Below are 25,071 nucleotides of genomic sequence, written 5' to 3'. Positions count from 1 at the left end.
AGGACTATGCCCACTATGTCCCTGGTGCAAAACATGATGCTGTGCACTCTGTACGTAGTCAGTAAATGCTTGCTGAGTGAATAATCATGACTGTATACATCCAGGCCTCTTGCTCAAATCACTGTGTGTCTATTCTTGCCCCCTGGGAGTCTGTTCTCCACTAGCAGCACAAGTGACCTTTTGACAACATATGTCAGGCCACCACATGTTCTCACTCCTCCAATGGCCCTACCACACTTAAAACCTAAGACTTTACCATGGCTTAATAGGCCCTACATGAGCCACACTTCCCTACTCAGGGTCCACGGACTTCCCTGCATCCATTGCATGTTCCAGGCATGCTCCTGACACATGGCCTCTGCATTGGCTGTGACTTCTGCCTAGAACATTCTTCCCAGATATTACCATGGTTCATTACCTTACTTCCTTCACCAATCACTTGCACAGACAGTCCTTCCCTGACTAATGTTATCTGTGGTTAGCTACCCCTTTACTGTGCTTTGTTTTCTTTACAGAATGTTACCACCTACCACTACCTTATGATCTTTTGTTTACTGACTCGACCTGTGCTGTCCAATATGGCAGCTACCAGCCACACGTGGCTACTGAACACCTGATATGTGACTAGCTCAAATTGAGTTGTGCTGTAAGTACAAAATCACACCAGATTTTAAAGATGTGTTTACTACAAAAAATGTAAAATATCTCATTAATATTCTCTCTCTTTCTATATATATATATACTTTATATATATATATATACACACACATATTTTTTTTTTTTTGAGATGGAGTCTTGCTCTGTTGCCCAGGCTGGAGTACAATGGCGCGATCTTGGCTCACTGCAACCTCCGCCTCCCGGGTTTATGCAATTCTCCTGCCTCAGCCTCCCAAGTAGGTGAGATTACAGGTGCCCGCTACCGCACCTGGCTAATTTTTGCAATTTTAGTAGAGACGGGGTTTCATCATGTTGGCCAGGCTGGTCTCAAACTCCTGATCTCAAGTGATCCACTTGCCTCAGCCTCTCAAAGTGCTGGGATTACAGGCGTGAGCCACTGTGCCTGGCCCACTGTGCATTTTTTATGTAATCTACCCCATATAGTCATCACAGTAACACCAGACGAAGAGGGAAAGAAGGGAGGACTATTGAAGTCATGGTTCAGAAGAAGAATCTGAGGCTCAGAGAAGTACAATAATACCTCCAAGCTCACACAATGAGCAAGTGGCAGACTCAGAATGCAAACCCGTGTCTTCCAGCCTCAGTCCCTGGCACCTGGCCCTCCACCCGAGGCCCAGGCTGGCAGCCGGCAGACAGCATCACTACCCACAGAGATTATCTGTTTGGCCTGCATTGCTTGCTTTAGTTGTTTGTTTCCACTATAATCCTTGCCAAATATTTGAAAATTTAGGGATTTTAACAGTCCAGGTTCCCATTTTTCATTCAACACTCGAACACTCGGTACACGCCAAGCACAAGGAGCATAATCCAAGAACAAGACAGAAGTGGCCCCAGCGCTCACAGAGGGACTCAGACAACAAACCAGGAAGTAAGGAAAATACCTAAGAGGCCACATTTTGGTAAGTGCTGTAAATGAGGAAAAATAGAGAGGTGGGATAGGAAACACCAGCGATAGGGGGTGCTATTTTCAATGGAATAACTGAGGAAGCCCACATCGAAGAAGCGTCATTTGAACAAAAACTCAAGAGAGGAGGAGTGGGAGATATGGACATCTGGGGAAAGAACACCTCCAGCAGATGCGTGGCAAGTGTAGACGTCCTGAATGGCATCGCTAATCAGAATGGAGAAACATCATCTCTCTAGACACAGGGTGGCAGAAAGAGGCAACTTCCCCTTCTGGGTACGGAAGTGTTACTGGAATGTGGCTCTTAGCCAGGAACAATAGGTTCCCAGCCTTCCCTGCATCCGGCGTGGCCATGTGACGATTCTCATCAACGAAGGGTGAGCATTATTCATACGTCTCTCCTACACCAAAGCAGCCAAGAAGCGGGTATGCCTCCGCCACCCTCTCACCTCTTCCGCTGGCTAGACAGAGATGACAGTGAGGCCCCAGAGATATAAAAGAGGCTCCAGAATATAGAAGAAAAGCTACCTGCTGACCAGGAGCTGGTCAGATAGCCATCTGTTTACACGACAAAAGATAAACTTCTTTGGTATCTTTAGTGCAAGCCATGAAAACGTGGGGGTAGGCCAGGTGCGGTGGCTCACGCCTGTAATCCCAACACTTTGGGAGGCCGAGGTGGGCAGATTCACTTGAGGCCAGGAGTTCCAGACCGGCCTGGCCAACATGGCAAAACCGTGTTTCCACTAAAAATACAAAATTTAGCTGGGTGCGGTGGTAGGTGCCTGTAATCCCAGCTGCTCGAGTCTGAGGCACAAGAATCGCCTGAACCTGCGAGGCGGAGGTTGCAGTGAGCCCAGATCATGCCACTGCACTCCAACCTAGGCAACAGAGGAAGACTCAAAAAAAAAAAAAAAAAAAAGTGTGGGTAAATTTGTTACGGAAGCTAGCAAGTGCCCTCCACACCCTATTATCTCCCTGATTGTGAAGCTGGAAATAAATTTATTTTCTCCTCTCTGCTCATGGTTTCTAACGTAGAATTATTCCAGGTCTGCCTGGCCCCTAAAGGCATTGAGTTTGCAACCCTTGTACTATATTTTTAATAATTCTGCCTAAAACCAATACTTGCCACACCACTGAGACCTGTCTTCCTCCAACTCACTCTAAACTCCAACCCTTTCCACCCCACCAAGAATCAAAATGCCCCACGCCTCATCTGATAAGTGAAAGTAAACAATCCAGTCAAGGTGTTAACAGCCCGAAGTGCCTATCTATAGTCCATCAAAGGATGCCAGGAGGCAGAATTCCTCAATCTTTTGAATGGACAGAGGTATCCTGGAGGAAATGCCGTCTACTCTTACCCTAAATATGATAAGCAGTAGAGGCAAAGTTGCCCCTAATACCAAAAAAAGTCTTAACTAAGAATGTTTCACACAGCTGGGTTTAACAAAAACAAAACAGCAACAACAACAACAAAGAGAGTTTATGCCTGTAATCCCCACATGCTGGGAAGTCCAACACAGAAAGATCGCTTGAGCCCAGGGATTCAAGACCAGCCTGGGCAACATAAGGAGACTCCATCTCCTACCAAAAAAAATTTTTTAATTACTAATAGCTGGGTGTGGTGGTGCATGACTGTAGCTCCAGTTCCTCAGGAGGCTGAGGCAGGAGGTTCACTTGAGCCCAGGAGGCCGAGGCTACAGTGAGCCATGATCATGCCACTATACTCCAGCCTGGGTGACAGAGCAAAAAAGACCTTGTCTCAAAAAAAAAAAATGTTTTACATGATAATGAAATGAATTTTGTTATCTTGGACTGGATCCTGGACCAGATAAAAGACATTGCTGGGGCAATTTGAGAGATCTGAATAAAGTCTACAGATTAGTTAATAATGTATCAATATTACTTTCCTGGTTTTGATAATTATAAGATAGTTATAGGAGAAAATAACATTCAAAGAAGTTGGGTAAAAGGTACATGGGAACTCTGTACTATTTTTGCAAATTCTTCAAAATAAAAAGTTAAAAATATTTTTTAAAAGAAGAAAAAAAAGTGCCTTAATTGAATCATCACATGTGGGCACCAGCCAAGGACCACCGATACCTTCTCACAAGGGCCCACCTACCTGGTCAAATGAAAACACCAACTTTAGGGAAAAGGATGAGAACAGACCAAATATTTTCGTAAAGCCTTATCTGGCAAATTGCTTCACTTTTGAGCTAGTCTCCATCACCTAGAATCATTTTTTCTTGACAGTTCCCTGGGGAACTTTTAAGTCCTGCTCAGAGGAAGTTCACACAGTGACTTACGTGTGCCCCAGGCAGAATCCCTGTGATGGCTTAGACTCTGCCAATAAGACCGGGGAAAATAAGAATCAGCAGGTGCAATGAGGTGAGACCACAGGCCCCCGGGGCAAAGGACACCAAGTTCCTGAGAGCAGACATCCCATGCGGGGTTCAGAATCCTATACTCCTAAAAGTTTAAAATCTTGGTCTGAGCAACGGCTCAAGCCTGTAATTCCAGCACTTTGGGAGGCCAACACAGGCGGATCATCTGAGCTCAGGAGTTCAAGACCAACCTAGGCGACATGGTGAAACTCCATGTCTAAAAGAAATACAAAAATCACCCAGCGATTTGCGGGGCTGAGGTTGAGGTGGGAGGATGGCTTGGGCCTGGGAGGTCAATGCTGCAGTGAGCCATTTTCGTGCCACTGCACTCAAGCCTGGGGGACAAAGTGAGACATTATCTCAAAAAAAAAAGAGCTCTAACCAGCTAACAAGAGGAAACGGAACTGGCAGTCACTCTGACGGCATGATGTCTCAGTGTCGTCTCAAATAACAAAATCGAATTTTGCCAACTTCTTCTCTGGATGACAAATTCACTTCACCCGTGTTTTTTCAAACTATGAATCATAAAATCATTTTAGTGAGTAATAATCATCTTTTTTTAAAAAAATGTAGTAGAGAGGCCAGGCTCAGTGGCTCATGCCTGTAATCCCTGTGCTTTGGGAGGCTGAGGTGGGTGCATCACCTGAGGTCAGGAGTTCAAGACCAGCCTGGCCAACATGGTGAAATTCCATCTCTACTAAAAATACAAAAAAAAAAAAAAATTAGCTGGGCGTGGTGGAGGGTATCTGTAATCCCAGCTACTCAAGAGGTTGAGGCAGAAGAATCGCTTGAACCCAGGAGGTGGAGGTTATAGTGGGCAGAGATGGAGCCACTGCACTCCAGCCTGGGCCACAGAGCAAGACTCTGTCTCAAAAAAAAGTAGTAGAAAGTAGAAAAAAAATATCAGCATGCATTGAGCGGATGAATGTCTTACTGTGAATCTTGTTTGAAGCACACAGTTCTATACAATCATCATCAGCCTTCCAAAACACAAGCGTCCTTCATTTCAAATAATGTGACAAATCCTTTCTCACTAAGTCAGAGGGAAAAAAAATGTTTTAAATAGTTTTTATATTCACAATAACTTTTATTAGAAAATCTGAGATGTGTTCCCATGAGGGGAAAATTCTTTTGCAAACTGAAGTCAAAAACTTTAAGTATCTCCCCCAAGATATTTATTAATTATAAACAGGAAAAAAAAATAAAACATTACAGTGGAGAAACCTTGCAGATACCACCTTAACCACACACTCAAGGTCAACATCACCAATAATAAGATATATTGACATCACATACCCCAGTATCATATGGATACAAAATCACTTTTGTGGTATTCTTGCCAAAACTGCTTAACTTCAATTTATTTGTGATAAAACATCAGAGAAAGTCACACTGAGAATCATCCTAAGAAATAATGGACCAGTACTCTTCAAAAATTAAGGTTACAAAAAACAAGGAAAGACTTACAAACTGTCACGTACCAGAGGAGACTCAGGAGAGATGCTACTTTTAGATGCATTGTGGGATACCGGATTGGATGCTGAACCGGAAGGAAGACATTAGTGGGAAAACCAGTGAAATCTAGATAAAGTTTAGTTAATTTATTGGTTTTGATCATTGTACTGTGGTTACATAAAGGATAATATCACAGGAAGTTCAGTGAAGAGTTCATATATGAGTACTCTCTACTATTTTGCAACTTTACTATAAATCTACAATTATTTCAAAATAAATTTTTTAAACACTTTTTCTGAAGAAAGAAACAAGAGTATTCTGCCCTATAAGCTATGTATCATTTTAACACAGTATAGTGCTGTACCATAGTGCTGTACCTCCAACTCTCTAACCTTAAGGGATAATCATAATATGCATTGAGTGTGTAATCTTAAGTAATCTTAATCTTTATTGGGAGTGTAATATTAAATAAACTGAATACACGGGAAAGAGCTGAAGCTGTCCTTCTCTACCCAGGCGCTTGCTCAGCCCTCTGTCACCCCTCGCGTCTTCCTAATACCCAGTAGGAGGATTGTCAAGATGCTCTTTTCCTCCTCACGGGGAACAATGTGAGACATGCAACAAATGCCACGACTAGGGATTCCCAATCCCTCACAAGCATCCACAGAAAGTGCGAGGCATGTGTGAAGCGTGAGGGGAGATACTTATTAATGCAACGAATACTTTCTGAGTGCTCATGTCTGCCCGGCACAGTGCCAGGCCCCGGGGAAACAGTCATGAACAAGACCTACATGGTGACTGGCTCTCAGAGAGTTTGAGAGATAATAAGCAAACAAAAAAATATATTCACACATACACACACACATACATTCATAAAATGGGGAATATTACCAAACCAGAAAATCAAAGTAAGGTAATAAAGCCTTCTCTGAAGACGGGCATATAAGACAGAACCTGATCCTTCTCTGAGACTCAGTTTCCCATCTATAAGACGAATCTAATGGTGTTCACCCCTATAGAACTGTTGTGAAGAAGTGAATTAGATAAAACAGCGCAGGATTTAGCAGAATTCCTAGCAAGTGAATGAGTGGCCAGAAATAGTAATTAGTGACCAAATTACTGATCAACCATTACATTGAAAGCGTTAACTTTCTCAATTTACTTTAAATTCTACATATCCCACTGAAATGTACTTAAAGAGTCTATGAATAAATGACGGATTACAGAAACAGCTATTTCCTCTCTTCTGGACAGCAACAATGAAAAATGAATAGATTTGGAAATGGACAGAGCAAAAACCACAAACGCTCAGCTTGCTCAGTGACTGAAAGCAAGCTCCCTGGCCCCACTGGTGGTTACCTCCTTTGTGCTTGGATGAATGTGCGGGCTAAGTCCAAGCCAGTGCTGACCAACCTCCCTGGAAGGATTTTTTCCCCTGTCTTTTTATAACTTGAACTTGAGGAAAGGCAGTCAAAGCCACCAAAATAAATCTCTCAGTCCTCAGGAAGGGGCTAAAACAGTATTACTTCTTTTCCCAGGCTATAGGTACAAGTATAATTAACATATTCTCTTTCACAAAACAAGCTTCAGTAAGAGGGCATCCCAATTCCAGAATATGCAAACACAAAGCTATCAAAATAACTTAGAAAAATAGTCAAGAAACAAGGAAGCATCATATAAATCAACTTTAAACCAAAGTGCTATAGATCACACAACTGGACATTTCTAAATAACTTCTCTCTCTCTGACAGGCAAAAAGAAACACGTACACACTCTATCTCTGCCACTGCACTCTCTCCCACTCCACTCTCACACTCACACACACAGTTTCTATGTTTAAAATAAAGCAATAGAAGTTTAAAACCAAAATATGTTTAGTAAACAGTCTAAGTCACTCAAGAGCACCTTTTAAACTACGAATACATCTTGTACAGGTGTATTTTGCACACAAAGATATTTTAAAATATTGCATAAGGAAAAACACCAGGCACTTGCATCACATTACTTATCAAGTTCACCTAAAACAAAGAAAAAACTTCCATGTGCTCCCAACTCAAGGAGTCAGCAACAGCAGCAACTCTCCCCTCCTTTCTCTTTCCAGCAGCGCCTTTCCTCCCCTTCTCCTCCAGCCTTCTTTCACCAACCCCCAACTCCCTGTTTTCTTTTTCTCTTCTTCAAAACAAAAAGAGACAAACAAACAAAAAAAATCTGTCTTCTGCTGAGCCTGGCTTTGTCATGTCCAGGTAAGGGCTGGGATCCAGGGATGTAGACCAGGCCATGCCTCAAACAAGGAGTAAAAAAGTTTCAAAAGATTATAGGAGTCAACCTCTGCACAGGTGCACGCAAACGAGGCTTTCTCCTTCCTTTCATCTCTCCATTAACTGGAAGGGCAGCAACAGGCCACCTCCAACGCCCTCACAGCCCAATCACACTGCACACACCTCCCACAAACATGGCACTGCCTCCCACCCCTCAACTAGAACAACTCCCTCCAGAGACTTGAGCCCGACCGCCTGACTGCAGCCTTCCGCACTGGCGACCTTCTCTCCTCCCAAGCCTTGAGCCCCTTGGTTGGGTGTGACATTCTACTCTCCTGCCTTCCTCCCTTCCTCTCTGCACGTCCCTTCTCTCTCCAACTTGATCCTCCACTCCTACCTCCCGAAATCTGGCTGTCAGTAACAATAGTGAGTATAAAAAATTATAGTAACTATGATTTAGTGGACAGTTATTATGTATTTATTTATTTCATCTGATCTCAACGACTTACACAGCATTATTTTACAGAAGTGGTTCTCAAATGTTGGGGCCTCAGGACGCTTTTATGGGCTTAAAAAATTACTGAGGAGACCCAAGAGCTTTTATTAACATCAATTATCTACTGATAGTTACCATATTAGAAATTAAAACTGTTAAAATTTTAAACAAAATGCATAGCCCACAGAGCCATGACATCATCACACATCATGCAGTTTCTGGAAAATTCAACTGTACCGTCACAAGAGAATGAAAAAATGAAATATAACATGTTAGTAGTACTGTGAAAACAGTTCTGACTTTGTGAACCCCTATAAAAGAGTCTCAGTGACACCCAGTTGTCAGTGACACCCAGTTGTCTCTGGGCCACACTTTGAGAATCACAGTTTTACAAAACAGAACCTGAGCCTTAAAGAGGAAAATCAGCTTGCCCAGTCACTCGGCTAGCCCACTGAAGGGCTCCAGCCTGAACCCAGCTCATGCAGCACTGCTGTTACCCTCTCTCTTTCTTCCCTACTGGGCTCTTCCTAGGAGACAGAACTCACTTCCACCACAGCAACTATCACCTTCCGGTGACCCACCTGCAAATGCACATCCGCAGAGCTGATAACTCACCTGAGTTTCTACTGCCTGGAGTTCCCACAAGCACCCCGAAACAAATCAACAGACCACCAAGCCCTTCCACCCACCCCGACCCGCGCAGGGCCAGCATCGGTGCCTTTGGGAAAGGTCATTCTTCCACTTAATAAGGCCCCAAGCCACTCAGAATCATCTTTGACTCCCCATTTCTCTATGTCCTGCTGACTGGTCTTTAGAATGTCTCTTGCAACTGCCAAAAGCAGAATATAGAAGTGTGTACATTATGTTCCTACACAAACGGGAAAAAGACTAGGTACAAACGCACCAAAAGTTTATGAGTAGTTAGCTCCAGATCATGGGATTATAAGCAATTTGTGATTTGATCTCTTCGGTATATTTTTCTGCATAACACACGTTTCATAAGCATACATTATTTTCATAATCAGAAAACACAGTGATTGCTTCTTCAGGGCTTTGTTTGTAAGTTTTGCCCCTTGCCTCTGCCTTTTCCAATTACAACCAAGCCCAGAATCCGATCACCATGGGTCATATTTCAGTTCTCTTTACTGTCTGCCTGCACTGGTTGTCAGCACTCAGACAGACATCTTGAACCTTAGTCTTGTGTCACAGAGGGGTGGCAGGAAAGTCAGGGAGACAATAATGCATAAAAGGCACTTTGCACAGCCCTTGGCAAATGGTAAATAAAAGTTCACCGTTACTGGTGCTAGTATTATTATTTCCCTACACTGCTATTAGATGAAACTTCGGAAAACACTAAATGGCAAATGACAGCCCTGTTTTAGAACCATTAGTAGTTCACAATGCCTAATAATATACCTGATATTTACAGAACCCTTACTTTTGGACCCAACACTGTAAGAAATGCTACCTCACTCAATTACCATTTCAGCCCCACGAGGTGGTCCTATGGAGATCTCCATTTTACAGATGAAGAAACTGAGGCACAGACATGTTCAATAAAGTGCCAAGGCATGAAGCTAGAAAGTAAAAGAGCTGGAATTCAAGCCTTTATTCAGTCTTGTTGCACAAGAGAATTTTCCAGGATGGTGGATATATTTATATCTGCATTATTGAATATGTGTCTAGTGAGCATTTGAAGTGTGCCTAATGCAATTAACTAAAATCCTTATTTTATTTTATTTTATGTTAACTTAAATAGTCACATAGATGGCCGACAGTTATCATACCAGCCAGCACAGGGATCTAGAGATGAAAAACCCAAATGCCCAGGCTTAACAAAGAAAAGTCCTCACAACACCCTGTCTACCAGACTTCCAACTAATTCTTACAAAATCTTCAATTTGTCTAAAATCATTAGTGAAGTAAACATGTTCCCACCTTCCAGCCACCCTCTGCCCACCTCTCGACTAAGTTTTCTGTATAATGAAAGGACTTTAGGAAGTTAGAGTAGGGGAGACTTGGGTTTAAATCCAGCATCACAGTATACTAGCTGTGTGACCTTGCGCAGTCTTATTTATTTTTGAGTAATCAATCTCCTTATTTCAGTCTCTGAGCCCTTGTTCCTCATCTGTAGAATGGGCTGACAATGTCAATTTCCAAAGAGTATCAGCCAAGCACCTAACAGAAATTATCTATAAGGTCACTGGTCATATCCCTTCAGGGCTCAACTCAAGTTCCACCCTCTTACCTAAAGAGACTGCAGAAGCCCCGGAGATCTCTTCCTCCAGCCTCCATAATTCCCTAGAGGTTCCATCTCAACCGCACACAGATTCTATTGTTATTTTTTTGTGTAGTGTGTTCTCCAATAGGCACTTCCCTGAGGCCACGGGCTTCTGTCATCTGTAAGCCCGAGGCAACAAGTCTCTACACAAAGGGCTCTGAAGGGAACCGGAGGAGCTGGCTCAACGCAGCATTATTATCTGAGGGGTCTCAGTCCCCCCTCTGTAAAACGGGGATACAAAGTGAGGGCTTGGCAGGGCGCGGTGGCTCACGCCTGTAATCCCAGCACTTTGGGAGGCCAAGGCGGGCGGATCACGAGGTCAGGAGATCAAGATCATCCTGGCTAACACAGTGAAATCCCGTCTCTACTACAAATACAAAAAATTAGCCAGGCGTGCTGGCGGGTGCCTGTAGTCCCAGCTACTCGGGAGGTTGAGGCAGGAGAATGGGGTGAACCCAGGAGGTGGAGCTTGCAGTGAGCCGAGATGGTGCCACTGCACTCCAGCCTGGGCGACAGAGCGAGACTCCGTCTCAAAAAAAAAAAAAAAAAAAAAAAAAACAGTGAGGGCTTTTATCAGTCAGTCAATTGGTGGGAGGAAGAAATGCAATTGCCAAGGTAAAGAAATAAGCGTAGGGCCGGGCTGGGCGCAGTGGCTCAGGCCTGTAATCCCAGCACTTTGGGAGGCCGAGGCGGGTGAATCACGAGGTCAGATCAAGACCATCCTGGCTAACACGGTGAAACCCCATCTCTACCAAAAATACAAAAAATTGGCTGGGCATGGTGGCGGGCGCCTGTAGTCCCAGCTACTTGGGAGGCCGAGGCAGGAGAATGGCGTGAACCCAGGAGGCGGAGCTTGCAGTGAGCCTAGATCACCCCACTGCACTCCAGCCTGGTGAATAGAGCGAGACTCCATCTCAAAGAAAAAAAAAGAGCGTAGTACCTGGTACCTGGCAGTGCCTTGACAGATACCTCCTGTCCTTAATACAAGACATGTTTGTCCTCATCATCACTAACCTAAGAGGCTAACTATGAACTACTTTCCCTTTGACACTATCTTCTTTTCAAAAGGGGAAGACGTCAGTACACGCTAAAGATACCTAATCCAGGCAAAATGCCACTGGTGGTTTTTTTCTTCTTTTTTTCTCCTGAACTTGATAGACTTGACACTAGATTCTACCTGAGAGGCTAATCAGGAAGAAAGGCTGAGAACAGTAAGGAAAGAGAAAGAATGGGGTGAATTTGCCCTATCAGATAAGCAAGGACATTATAAAACATAGCTATAAAGCTGACACATCACCAGCACTCAGTAAATATTTTTTGGCATTTTTTAAATACTTGCTTTTGAATAAAGTTACAATTATTAAACTGTAAAAATAACAGTACTGACAACAAGCACTCTTCATGGCGCCCTTGCTGAACGCCAGGCTCTGTGTGGAGAGCTTTATCCACATGCGTTATCTCACCTGAACCCACAACAGTGTTTTTCACACCCAACTGCAACTCTTTTGTGGATCACACCTGTAATCCCAGCATTTTGGGAGGCCAAGGTGGGAGGATCACTTGAGCCCAGGAGTTTGAGACCAGCCTGGGCAACATAGGGAGACCCCGTCTCTATAAATAATTTTAAAAATTAGCTAAGTGTGGTGGTGTGCACTAACAGTCCCACTTACTCAGGAGCCTGAGGCAGGGGGATCACCTGAGCCCACCAGGAGGTGGAGGCTGCAGTGAGCCATGACTGCGCCACTGCACTCCAGCTTGGGCAATAGGGTAAGACCCTGTCTCAAAAAAAAAAAAAAAGGCATAGCTGTGACTGTCTTAAGAAACTGACTTTGACTTTGGGCAAGTTAACCATGTGCTATGATCTGAATGTTTGTGTCCCCCTAAAATTCAAATATTGAAACCTAACACCTCACTGAGATAGTATTAAGAGGTAGGGCCTTTGGGAGGTGATCAGGTCATGAGGTCCTTGTGAATGGGATTAGCACCCTTACAAAACAGGCCCAAGGGAGTCTGTTTGCTCCTTCTACCACGTGAGGACACAGCAGGAATCTACTATGTATGAGGACCTGGCTTTCACAAGATAGCCTATCTGCTGGCACCTTGATCTTGGATATCCCAAGCTTCAGAACTACGAGAAATAAATGCTTGTTGTTTATAAGCCACCCAGTTTATGGTATTTTGTTACAGCAGTCCAAATAGACCAAGAAACTATGTCTCCCAATCTGTACAATGGCATAACAATAATAGTCTCTACATGCCAAGATGTCTGCAAAGATTAAACTGGATTTTGTACCTGGAGCTGGGACCAGAGAGTCTGGCACAGAGTCAAGTCTCAATAAAAGTGGCTACTACTTTGCCTACGCAACAGAATCACTTCCGCATTAGAAATGAGTATTATTGCCACATAATTGAAAGCTACAAGGCAATAAAAATAATCTCATCACATCTTAGCCTGAATCAAGCACTCACATTCCTTACAACGCTGACTGATTACTGCAAAGGCCCCTAGTTTAGAAACTCAGTCAAACTCAACACTCCACCACCAGCAGTCCTTACTTTCCAATAACTCTGGGACTTGTTTCTCTGTAGGTTGCTTTCCCTTTGCCTGAGGCTCCACTACTCTAAAGATTACCATTAAAAAAATTATTAACAACTTCCTTCAATCCTCCTCACAACCAACTGAAACTTCTCCAGTGCCAATGAATTTTGTAGGTGACTTTTTAAAATTACCTAAATAAGCATTGCTGGGTCAATAATTAATTCTAAGTATTAATTATAAAACTACGCATGAGAAAAAAACAAACAGTAAAAAGAAAAAAATGCCTTTCACCTTTGCCAAATGGATTCATCATCAGTCCTCCTCTTTAGAGGTATCAGTGTTAGGTTTCTTATAAACCATTACATACAGATGAACCTGTGGGGGTGTGTGTGTGTGTATGTGTGTGTACATTTGTTAGCACACACATACACACAACTTTACTCCACTGTGGATATCTTGCTTTTCTCAATCCTCTACCTTGGAACTCTTTTAAGATCAACACCCTCTTTCTAAGAGTTGCATAACGTTCCACCAAATGATTTAGGCCGTAACTTAACAAATTTCCCAGTTTTGTATATTAAGGTCATTTATGATTTTTTGTTATAAACAATGATGCAAAAATCATCATCTTTACACATAGATCTTTGTACGCAGAAATATAATCCATATAATAAAAATTAGAAATTAGAAAAACTAGAAACTGTCAGATCAAAGAGTTTATAGATTTCCAATTTTTTTAAGGGAAGCATTTTTTGCGTAAGTATAAAGATTTCTAATCTTGACAGCTACTGTCAAATTTCCCAATATGAAAGTTTCAGATGTTTTGATCCTTTATGCTTCTGTGACCAATGCAGAGGTGTCTGTTTCATCACTCCTCTACCAGCAATTGATGCTCAGTTAACATTTATCAATCTCGCTGGCTAAAAAATGGCATTTTATCACTATTATAGCATGCATGTCTTTCCTTATAAATTAGGTCAAGTATATTCAGTTGCCAATTTATATATCTCTTTCCACTCACTGCCAACTTCTGAATCATTGACTCTCCTTGAAAGTACTGTTGGGAAGGTTATCAAGTAGCCTTGTCTTTGAGACCAAGGACACCATCTTATTCTCATCATCCTGGCAATATTTGACACTAACCACCACCACCTCCTTCAGGATGCTCTTCTCCCTTTCCTGCCATGACTATTTGCTGTGCTGGTTCTCCTCTATGGACTGCAAGTCAATCTTCTCCCTGAAATCCTAAAGAGGGGGATATCCCAATGTCCAATCCCTGGCTCCCTTTTCTTCTCACGTAACATCCTTAAATTGTGGTTTATGTGCAAAAGATTTCCAAATGTCGATCCTCAAATCACCTGAGACCTAACCCCGCGTTTTCAGCTTTCTGCTGGACACCTCTAGCAGAGGGATGGATGTCCTTCCCACACTTCAGATAATGAACAAGGTCAACATGCATGAAACACTTGCTCTGTGCTTGTACTTGACACGTATTGCATCTCATGTAACTCTCCACATCCAAGAGAGAACACACCAACTTCATTGTCCACCTTCCTCAATCTTTACTCACCTTCCTCAGCATCAAACCTCAGTTAATGATTCTACACTCGCATCTTTCCCCCTTCTTCCCATCCAGTGAGCTGCCAAATCCTGCCAATTCTGCCAGTGAATGGTCTTCGTGTAACTATCCTGCCTTCCCATTTCACCTCTGGCTCAGACTGCTGATCCCCTGCCTCTTACCTCAATCTTGACACCACCAGAGTTCTCTACTGAGAATATAAATAACATCACGTGAACCTGCCTCCTCAAAGCCCAAGGCCTCTGGACTTATTTCCTGCCATCCCTCCATGTCCCTGGGCTCCAGGCCTACACTGGCAAGGCACTGAACTCACAGTTCCTGTCCCAGCAGGCCCAATATTTCACAAGACTCATGCCAGTACATAATCCCTCTCTCACCAGATCACGGGCTCACCAGGTCTCATTCCCCTTGTACCCCAGAAAGCACCCAGCACAATGCTATGTGTTTGGTAGGTGCTTAACAAATACTTTCTAAAGTTACACAACACAATTTGCTAGCATATGCTCATATTATTCCAAAGGAGAAAAAGAACTTCCATATACATGAAAATCCATAATAAAGAAAAATCTTTGTGAAGTTTATCTTCTATGATTGAATGTACACAGAAACATAAATATTCCCTTAGAGCAAAAAAGTCAAACTCTTACTCTAAACCGCTTTAGAAATAACTCAAAAGTCACAAAAAGCAGACTCTAAAAACATTGGGTTTTAATTATTACAAACCAAAATAATGATTTCCTACTTGCCAAGAGAAGAAACAGATTCAGATGAGTCAAATAAGGTTCCGGAAATCTTTTGATTTTATGGTCTTCAGATGCCCCAATCAGGCGTCAGAACTACCAAACATTAACCTCCACAAGTTGATATGACAAAAGCAAAAAAGGCCTATGTTAAGTCAAATATCCACCAACTTGGCAGAGAAGTCAATAAAATCAAATAGCTCTGTGTGAACCTCGCCTATCACCTTTGAGGACACATCCCATTTAGGTCTACTTCATTCTTTAAAGTCAAACCAATTTAAAAAGTAACTTTTCCAAAGAATCTTTCTAAACTGATTAAAAGAGGTCATTGAAAAGGGAGCACACACTATTTTTCAGTGAATGAAGATAAGGATTCTGAAAAGCATTACTTTGTAGAAATACATAACAAGATTAAATTTTGTGTGTAACACTCTTCCTCTCAATATCAGAATATTTCAAACACGTGTAAAGCGTCCTTGACTTTTTTCTAGGAGTCAGGACTTTGTCAGAGTTGTCTCTGACATAAAGTTAGGGACTGCTAAGTTATGGATTAGACATTCACGGAATCAAAATCATCTCTAACTGAAAGATTAAAAAGTAGCATGGTTAATTGTTAAGAGAACTTCTGAGTTGGTAGAAATGAGGGGTTCGCCTGACAGCTCGTGGTGCCCCCGTCAGCACTCTCACCATCCCCCCAACTATTTTACATCTTCATGGTAATGTTCCCTTGATGCTTTTTTAAAGGGGGAACAGGAAAAGCTCAAGTTAATAGGGTGGAGAGAGTTAATAGAATCTTCTCCTTTACCACCAGGGTCCTCTCCAGGGCAATGTGAACGGGACAGCAGTGCACGAAGTCCTCCAGGCCCCCAGAGGCCACAGCTTGGGCCCGGTGGGCCAGGACCAGCCGGTGACACTTTTAAGTCCAGGCTGGCTTTGGGGGAGCTGGAAACAGGCTTCCTCTGGGTGGGCGCGCGACAAGGGGGCGGGGCGCGGGCGGCCCCACTCACCTGCGATTCATGGGCCGGACCCTCACGGCCACCTTGACCGATGCCATCGCTCATCCCGACCCAGCCCGCGCGGGGTCCCACCAGCCCAGAACTCCGCGGTCGCCGGCGACGCTGGCGACTCAGATCCCGGCTCCCGCCCACTTCCCTCTCGCCCCCGCCCCTCCGCTCCCGGCCGGACCTGGAGTTCCGCGGCGGCCCCACCTGCCAGGCCACTGAGCATGCCCAGAGCGGCTCCGGCCCGCGTGATCCGTGCGCCACGGTTTGGCGACGGCCGGGCGGCGCGGAGGGGCGGGGCCGCGGGGCCTGGGCGCCGCCTCCGGGACCCCCTAGTCTGGAAGGGCCACGTTGTGGACCGTGGCGCAGAGGTTATGGAGGGCGACCAGGGACGGATGGTTTCAGGAAAACTAGAACCCACCCTTACAGCCTGAAAAACTGGAGAGAAGAGGATCGCAGCAATTTAAAGCCAGCGGCAAGGATCACAGTCCTGGGGTCAGATGACCAAAGCCAGTTTTTCAGCCCTTAGCAAGGACCTGGCTTCACCCAGTCAAGCATGAGTTAACTCATCCATTTTACCCTCGAACAAACTGAGTCGCAGAGATGATCGCAGCTTGTTAGTGGCGAACTCCGCTAGGGCCTTCTCTGCTACCCTAAGGAGCTCCAAGCGGTTAATAGGGTGTTGGATGTTTTAAATGTGTGCGGGAATGTCGTTATATTGGCTAGAATCAAACCCTTATTTGAACTCGTTTTGCACTTTTGTTACACTTTAGTAATTTTTAGTTTTAATCATAAGGGAGTTAAAGGCGAAGACAACTGGTATCTTTTTTTTTTTTTTTTTTTTTTTGAGACAGTCTTGCTCTGTCACCCAGTCTGGAATGTAATAGTGCGATCTCGGCTCACTGCAACGTCCACCTCCCGGGTTCAAGCGATTCTCCTACCTCACCCTCCCGAGTAGCTGGGACTACAGGCATGTGCCACTACGCCCGGCTGATTTTTGTATTTTTAGTAGAGACGGGGTTTCACCATGTTGGCCAGGTTGGTCTCGAATTCCTGACCTCAAATGATCCGCCCGCCTCAGCCTCCCAAAGTGCTGGGATTACAGGCGTGAGCCACCGCGCCAGGCCGACAACTGGTATCCTAAGGCTTAGAGCCTCTGGTAGAAGTGAGCTCCACCTCCTTTCCTGTGTAGAAAGTAAATGCATTCATTCACTGAATCGAGCATGCATGAAATCGTTTACACACACCCAGAAGCCCACCTGTGAGCCACAGGAGCAGCCCCTCCAAGAAGCCAAGCTATAATGGGAGACTCAAGCAATGGAGGCGGAGCTCCTGTTTTTAAGTCCTAGCTCCAACACTAGCCTTGTCAGCCATCCATTTTGAATTACTGGGCGCCTCTGAGGCTTCTTGCCTCATCTGCAAATCAGGAACAACGGCATAGAGTTGGTGAACGCATCAAGTGGGATGATGTATGCAAATACGCAACCCACTTACACAAAGAATTATCTTCCCATAACCTTCCCTGGATCCCTAGGGCCAGCAGGGATCATAGCATCCCTTTGTTTCTAGAGCGCGGAAATCACTGGGTTTTCCCTGTCTGGAGCAGAGCTGGGTGCGAATTTGACCAAGGGTGGCAGGAACACCCGGAGCAGGATATTAAGGAGCTGGCGAGCGGGCCAAGCATGCGCAGTAGCGGGGGGTTGGTTTGAGAAGCCGCCAGGGAGCCAGCGCGGCGCCCTAGCTGCGGGTGGCAGGGGAGGGGCCCGCCTTATATGGGAGCTGCGTGGGGACAAACTGTGCGGGCCCAACGCGCGGAGCCGAGAGACTTCCACTCCTGCTCCGGGTCACTCCGGCCACTTGGGGGGCGTCGGCGCGCAGACGCTGGCCAGTTCAGTATTCAAACTTTTCAGGAGGAGTGCTAGCTTACTCATGACAGCGATTTTCTGTATCGGGGTTTCACTGGTCGGTAGTTTAGCAGGTTTTGCTCATTCATTCGTTAATGTAATTCCAACAACCTACATGTGTTTATAAGCCCCCTGTCCATCCACGACTTTGCCGTCTGACACAAAACGGACCATCGCCCACCGGCAGACGCTTTAGACAACAAACAGCATGCCTGGAGCTTTTCAATAGGAGGCAGTAAGGCTTGATCATCGCAGACGATATGGAACGGGGACTTTCTTAGCAGAAAACATTTCTATTAGAGCGTGAAGGAAGTTTCTGAAAGGGAAGATTATTATAAGATAAGGGGTTTGCTCATCTTCTCAAACTTTAGTGTGCCTACTTTGAAGTGCTTTGCAAACTTGAATGTTTAAAGGAATCACCTGGCGGTCTTGTGCAACTGCGGCTTCTTATGGGCAGGTCGGAGGGGAAGCCTGAGACGTGGCATTTCCAGCACGTTCGGGGAGTAAAGATGCTGCCCGCTGCCACCCTCCCTGCAAGGAGGCAGGGGATAGATGACCTCTACGCAAACTGTGAAAGCTTAAAATACTGATAGTGAAAAACAGTTACAGAAGCTCTAGGCCGGGCACGGTGGCTCATGCCTGTAATCCCAACACTTCGGGAGGCCAAGGAGGATGGATTGCCAGAACTCAGGAGTTCGAGACCAGCCTGGGCAACACGGTAAAACCCTGTCTCTACGACAAAACAAAACAAACAAAAAACAAGCCACTCATGGTGGCGTATGCTTGTAGTCCCAGCTACTCAGGAGGCTGAGGTGGGACAATCGCTTGAGCATGGGAGGCGGAGGTCGCAGTGAGCCAAGATGGCACCGCTGTACTCCAACCTGAGGGACAGAGACCCAGTCTCAAAAAAAAAAAAAAAAAAAAAAAAAAAAAAAAAAAAAAAACTCTAAATCCGGGGCCCAAAAGGTCAGTAATAGAATTTAGGGATCCATATCAGTCATGTACTGATGCATAAAAATAATTGCTAAAAATGTGGAGGCTTAAAACAAAAACCAGTTATTATTTCTCTCAATTCTGTGGGTTGCTGGTGTCACCTGTGCTTTGTGGCTGGGGTCTAGGCTCAGCTGGGGTGAGGAAAGGTTGATGCATTTTGCTTTTTCATCCTCAAAAAGTTTAGACCAGTTTCCAGGTTTCTGGCGGCAGCGAGACACGCCTCCAGGAGAGCAAGCCCTACGCACAAGCCTTTGTTGAACTTCCACTGACCAAAGGCAGTCACATGGCCACGCCCAGTCAATGTAGGAGGGGCCCCCCAAAGAAGGGGTGGGTACTCAGGCGAGTCACTAAATAACAAACCTACCTTAATATCACATTTCTTTCTAACATTTTGATAGTTATAGTTCAGTATAATTGATTTTCCTTGTAATCCCGTGTATTTTAATTTATGCATTTTAAAATGTTATTCTGAAAATGTTACTCTCACCAAACAACCCAAAGGGTCCACAGCATAAAAAAGGTTTAAGAATCTATGATTTTAAAATTCAATTGGATGAATAAAAGACATTTTTATTTTTATTTTGTGTGTGTATGTATATATATATATACTTTTTTTTTTTTTTTTTTTTGGAGACAGAGTTTTGCTCTTGTTGCCCGGGCTGGAATGCAGTGGTGCGATCTCGGCTCACTGCAACCTCCACCTTCCGGTTTCAAGCGATTCTCCCACCACCAAGTGCCCACCACCAAGCCCAGCTAATTTTTGTATTTTTATTAGAGACGGGGATTTCATCATGTTGGACAGGCTGATCTCGAACTCCTGACCTCGTGATCCGCCTGCCTCTCCCTCCCAAAGTGCTGGGATTACAGGCATGAGCCACCAAGCCCGGCTGACATTTTTGTTTTGTCAGAAGGTTGAATTGTGATGGGAAGGAGAAGAGAAAATTCTGAGATCTGGATTAAAACCCAAATGGTCTCAAGATGCATATGTGAGGTGGGGGATGTGGTTGTTTAGTTTGTTTTGATGTAGTTTATTTTGGTCTTCATTTATTGACATTTTTTTCCTGATGTTTAGCAATCTCTTTTTTAAAACTTCTTTTCAAATTTTTTTTAATCTCTATTTAAAAAACTTTTTTAATTGCCAAAAACTTTTCAGTGACTTAAACTCTCTGAGTCTTAGCTTCTTCATTTCGAAGTGAAATAGCACTGTAATAGAATGTTCACCACCTCAAAATATTTGAATCATCAGGGAATACTGTCATCAGAAGAAAAATACTGTATTTTTCATGAGCTGTGCTTTTTCTTCATCCTAGCCTCTGAGGAATAAAATTGATTTACTTTCTTACAAACATGACTTTTTGAAAATCTTGATGAACATCAGACTGGCACACTTCAATTGGGATAAAGGATATGACTGACACCTCATAAACCCATCCATTTCCCTATGTGCTAAAAGTACTGACCATAAGCATTATATCACATGATACACTTAATATCTGTTACAGGAGTGCCTTACACCAAGGGACTTAAGTTGAATTTAAGAGTTATGTGGTTAGCCAAAGAGAAAAACAAGTGTTTTCTGGGTTTTCAAATAAATGTATAATAAATAATAGTACCAGAGACAGAAATCACAGATACCAAGTCCAAACCCAGCACCCTTTTGTTTTTTTTCTTTTTTTTTCTTTTTTTTCTTTTTTTTGACAAAGAGTCTTGCCCTGTCCCCCAGGCTGGAGTGCAGTGGTGCTATCTTGGCTCACTGCAACCTCCACCTCCCGGGTTCAAGCAATTCTCCTGCCTCAGCCTCCCAAGTTGCTGAAATTACAGGTGCCTGCTACCACACCTGACTAATTTTTGTATTCTCAGTAGAAATGGGGTTTCACCATGTTGGCCAGGCTGGTCTCAAACTCCTGGCCTGAAGTGATTCACCTACTTCGGCCTCCCAAAGTGCTGAGACTACAGGTGTGATCTACTGCTCCTGGCCTGCGATTTTCACTTTCTAAGTCACAAAATTTAAAGTATATTTAGAATCTTCTAAAATACTAAACATTAAAAGCAGGGATAATTTGAAAAAGTATGCTTTAGGGTCAGATAGAAAATCTGAACTCCAAAATCACAGTAAAGATAATCGCAAAAATCATACTAAGTAATTTTAGTAAAGCTTTAGGCAGGTAGCCACCAATGCCTGCTTTCTTTTACAGCAAAAGTGAATAAAGAATTACAGTAGATTCAATTTAATAGACGCTATCACCCTAAATCATAGTCATTTTATATGCTAAGATAAAAAAGATTGTTTTCAATTGCATCTAACTATATGCAACTATATATATAAAACTGTATGGTCATAAATAGTTCAGAACTGATAGACTTTGTAGAGTCTGTGGCCTCATTTTAACTTCAAAAGAGTGAGAAACCATATTTATTTAAAGGGATAGGGAAAAGTTTCATGGATGAATTAGTTTTGGAGATCGGTCTTGCAGGAGGGACAGAATTTGAACCCCCTAAAGCAGAGGAAATTCCTTGAACAAATGTTTAGTGTTGGAAAAACAAGTCCTGCTTCTGGAATAGTGAGAAAGCCTCTTTGCCTGAAACACAGAGTAAAGTTTAAAAATCGTCGTAAATGCTTCTCTTCCCCGGACTCATACCTTGCAATGTCATTTTGCGGCTCCCCTCAAGAAGCGGAATCTCTTTCTCCACCTCTTCAATATGGCTGGCCCTGGAACTTGCCTTGGCACACAGAATGCAGCAGAATTGGCTTCATATCGTTTCTAAGCCTTGGCCTCAGAGGCCTTGCATGCTTCCTAACTCTGGCTCTAGGAAACTTGTTGCTGTCATGTGAGCAAGCCCAGGCTAACCTGCTGAATGCTGGTGTGTCCCAGTCAAATTCAGCCCTGCAACCAATAGCCAGCCAGCTACCAGACATGTGAGTGGGCCGCGTCACTCCAGCCAACCTCCACCAAGACATCAGATGTATGAGTGACAACAGCCCAGAACGACCGAGCCCATCCAGAGCAGCTGAATGACCAAGCTGACCAGTAGACTTAGGAGCAGTAAACGGATGATTGTTATGGAAGCCGTTCTGTTTGGGTGTGTGTGTGATTGCTTGCATCCAAAAACATCCTATGTCATCTAATGAGAAAAAGTCCTGCTCAAGGACTTTTGCAGCTGTAGTTGGGCACCAGAAGTGTCTTTGTGGTCATTTCTTACTCTATACATGAGGAGATCAAGGCTCAGACCAGGTAGTGTGACTGTGGATGACACTTCCCTTATCCTTCTGTGGCACTTAAATCAATGAAGCAGGTTCACAGAAGCATGCATGCTCACCAAACACAGTATTTGCATTCCTGCCTCCAAACCTTTGCTCCACCCGTGCATCCAGTAAGAATGCCTACTTCTCTCCTCCTCTCCTCTGTCGAGTTTTTTCTTTGAGTTCTACCTTCTCCAGTCTTCCTCCACTGCACCAACCCACGGTGATCCCCGTCTCTTCCAAATGCTTTGTAACATGGTAGGCACCACTCGCTTGTGACTCATTGGAGCATTTTAAAACTCGGTTTTCTGTGTCTCTCTTCCAATAAAATTACACATTTTTTGAGGGTAAAAAGCAGGCCTAATAGTTCTCTGTACTCCCAGTAGTGCCAGCGTGGTAAAAATTTAACTTAACAATTAGCAAAACCAATAAATTCATTATACTATTCTGTTCCTGTAGGTAACCAGTATATGAATATGGATTCCTATGTGATGATTTTCTGGCCTATTTTGTCCCCTTTTTTTTTTTTTTTTTTTGTTACTTTAACCAGGCCATAACATAGAGGTTATGTCATTTGTTACTGTCAAGCTTAATTAAGCCCATTATAATTCGTTAACCCCTGTACTTGCTTTGTAATTAACATTGATTAACACAAACAAGTACAAAATAGGCCATCAGCACTCTCCAGAAGTGCTGATTACAATTATATTGGGTCAATACAGTAGAGAAGATGGCAGGATAGTAACTTGCAATCTCTTCACATAAGGAGACAAATGCTACCGTGCAAAACTAAGCCAAGAAACAAAATACTTTCCTCATCCGACTCACCCATTCAACCCTTACCCTGTTAACTCACCCTATGACTGTGTAAACCTCCAGTAAGATTACTGAAGGCACAGCTCCAAGTAACTCGCTTAATTGTATTCCTGGGACAAAAGAGGGAAGCGCTTCAAAGCTGATGGACAGATGGTAGAGTGTCCAGTCACAGCAAAGCAGGCCCCGAGGCTCATGACAGACAACTCGGGGGCTGAGATCTCATTTGTAGTTCTGGGATAAAGTCCAGGGTTTGATGGCAGCAGGCTGACGTGTAAAGATGCTCAACAATGCACACCCCAGAGACATTGAATCTGAAAAGCTTGGAGTGAATAACAATCTGGAAATGAACTCTGTCTGCCTATTCACCATTCCCCCTACAAAAAATTCCTATATTCCAGATGGTGTTCAAGTTCCCTTTCCCCAGGACCTCAGTAGTCAGTCAGGGAGGTACTCCTGCAATCCATGTGAGGGAAGTTCACCATGCTCACATGGGAATGCAGTAGATTGCCAATAGGGATGCCACACCTTTGCACTTCCTCATATTTCCAGAAACAAAGCTGAGGTGCCCAGGAACTGCTGTAGTTTTTCTTCTGTGTAAAATAAGCAAGGAGGACTCTGCCCCACTGCACTCCAGGGAAGGATTAAGAGAATTGATATCATCCAAATCAATTGGCCCTGTGCAGATGACTTGATAATGAGGCCATTGAGTTTTTATGGTTCACTGTTATTGCTACAAAAATTATGCTACAGAAATCATTCAAATGCTCAAAAAGGAGCATTAGTAGGAAACAGCGTGCTCCAAAGTTGTTGCTGAGAGGTGTGTAATGTTCCTGAAGATCCCCGAGGTACTAAGACTTCTGTGTACATGAATGACTCATAGAGAAGAAATGCACCAGATGAAAATATATGGAGAAGTTTGCCGAAGGTCATATAACTTGTAAGTATTACAGCCAAGGTCTGAACCCTGAAATCTGTGTCCTTATAGCTCAGGCCTTTTCCTTCAGCCCCTCCTTCTCAACAGAGATGTGTTGGAGAAATCACTAGAAATGGAAGAGTCAGAAGAAGAACTGAATAAAGCGATAGGGGAAAAACAAATACATGTTGATACAAAGGGTCAGCCTTAAGCAAGACTGTGACATTGATGCAGCACAGAAAAGCCTCAAAATTGGGACTTAGCCCAGGAGGGTTCTTGGCTTCACCCAGGAAAGAATTCAAGGGTGAGCTGGTAGTGTTAGATTGCAACTATTACTGCAGTGGCAGTGTACAGCAGTAGCAGAGGCACTGCTCCTTGTGGAGCCGGGATACCCCATAGCCACTGTGCCCAGAGTAGCGGCTCAGAGGCAGTTCTGTACTCATATATATAACCACTTTTAATTACATGCAAATTAAGGGGTGGTTTACGCAGAAGTGTCTAGGAAAGTGTGGTAACTTCTGGGTTGTTGAGTTGTTGCCATGGAAAGGGGTGATAACTTCTGGATGTTGCCATGGCACACTGATGGGTGTGTCTTATACAAAGCTGGTCCTCATTTTGGTCCAGTGTCCCAGCCCCACCTCTGGAGTTGAGTCCTGCCTCCTACCTCAACTTTGGTGACATTTGTCTTTGGTGGCCACAACCTTTCTTTCTGCCATTATCAAGCACCATACTCAAGGTCCCATATCCATCCCAACAGGGTTGTAGACAGTCATTTGATCCTTTTCCTCAGCATGCTATTTTCTCTCCCTCATACACACACACACAGACACGCACACATGCACACACACAAACACACACACTCTCTCTCTCTTTTGTTGTTGCTAGTATA

General features: G+C 43.9%; 1 protein-coding gene across 25 annotated transcripts in view; it reads right to left on the bottom strand.

Moving 5' to 3' along the window:
* The window catches only part of KIF16B (kinesin family member 16B), a 314,850-nt gene extending 298,300 nt beyond the window's left edge, over positions 1–16,550 (bottom strand). For 17 of the 25 annotated variants that reach the window (XM_077951170.1, XM_077951172.1, XM_077951175.1 and 14 more), the window contains exon 1: positions 16,322–16,550. In XM_077951170.1, the coding sequence (XP_077807296.1) occupies positions 16,322–16,368 (47 nt within the window). In that variant the 5' untranslated portion in view covers positions 16,369–16,550. Of the gene's footprint in view, positions 1–15,316; positions 15,551–16,321 lie in introns of those variants that run through there. The other 8 variants (XM_077951177.1, XM_077951178.1, XM_077951162.1 and 5 more) reach the window with 3 other exon arrangements.
* Positions 16,551–25,071: the final 8,521 nt, after the last annotated feature.

This window comes from Macaca mulatta, chromosome 10, assembly GCF_049350105.2.
Source record: "Macaca mulatta isolate MMU2019108-1 chromosome 10, T2T-MMU8v2.0, whole genome shotgun sequence".
Classification (NCBI taxonomy): Eukaryota; Metazoa; Chordata; class Mammalia; order Primates; family Cercopithecidae; genus Macaca; species Macaca mulatta.
Note: the sequence above shows the minus strand (reverse complement) of the source record. Positions and strands in the feature narration are given on the sequence as shown.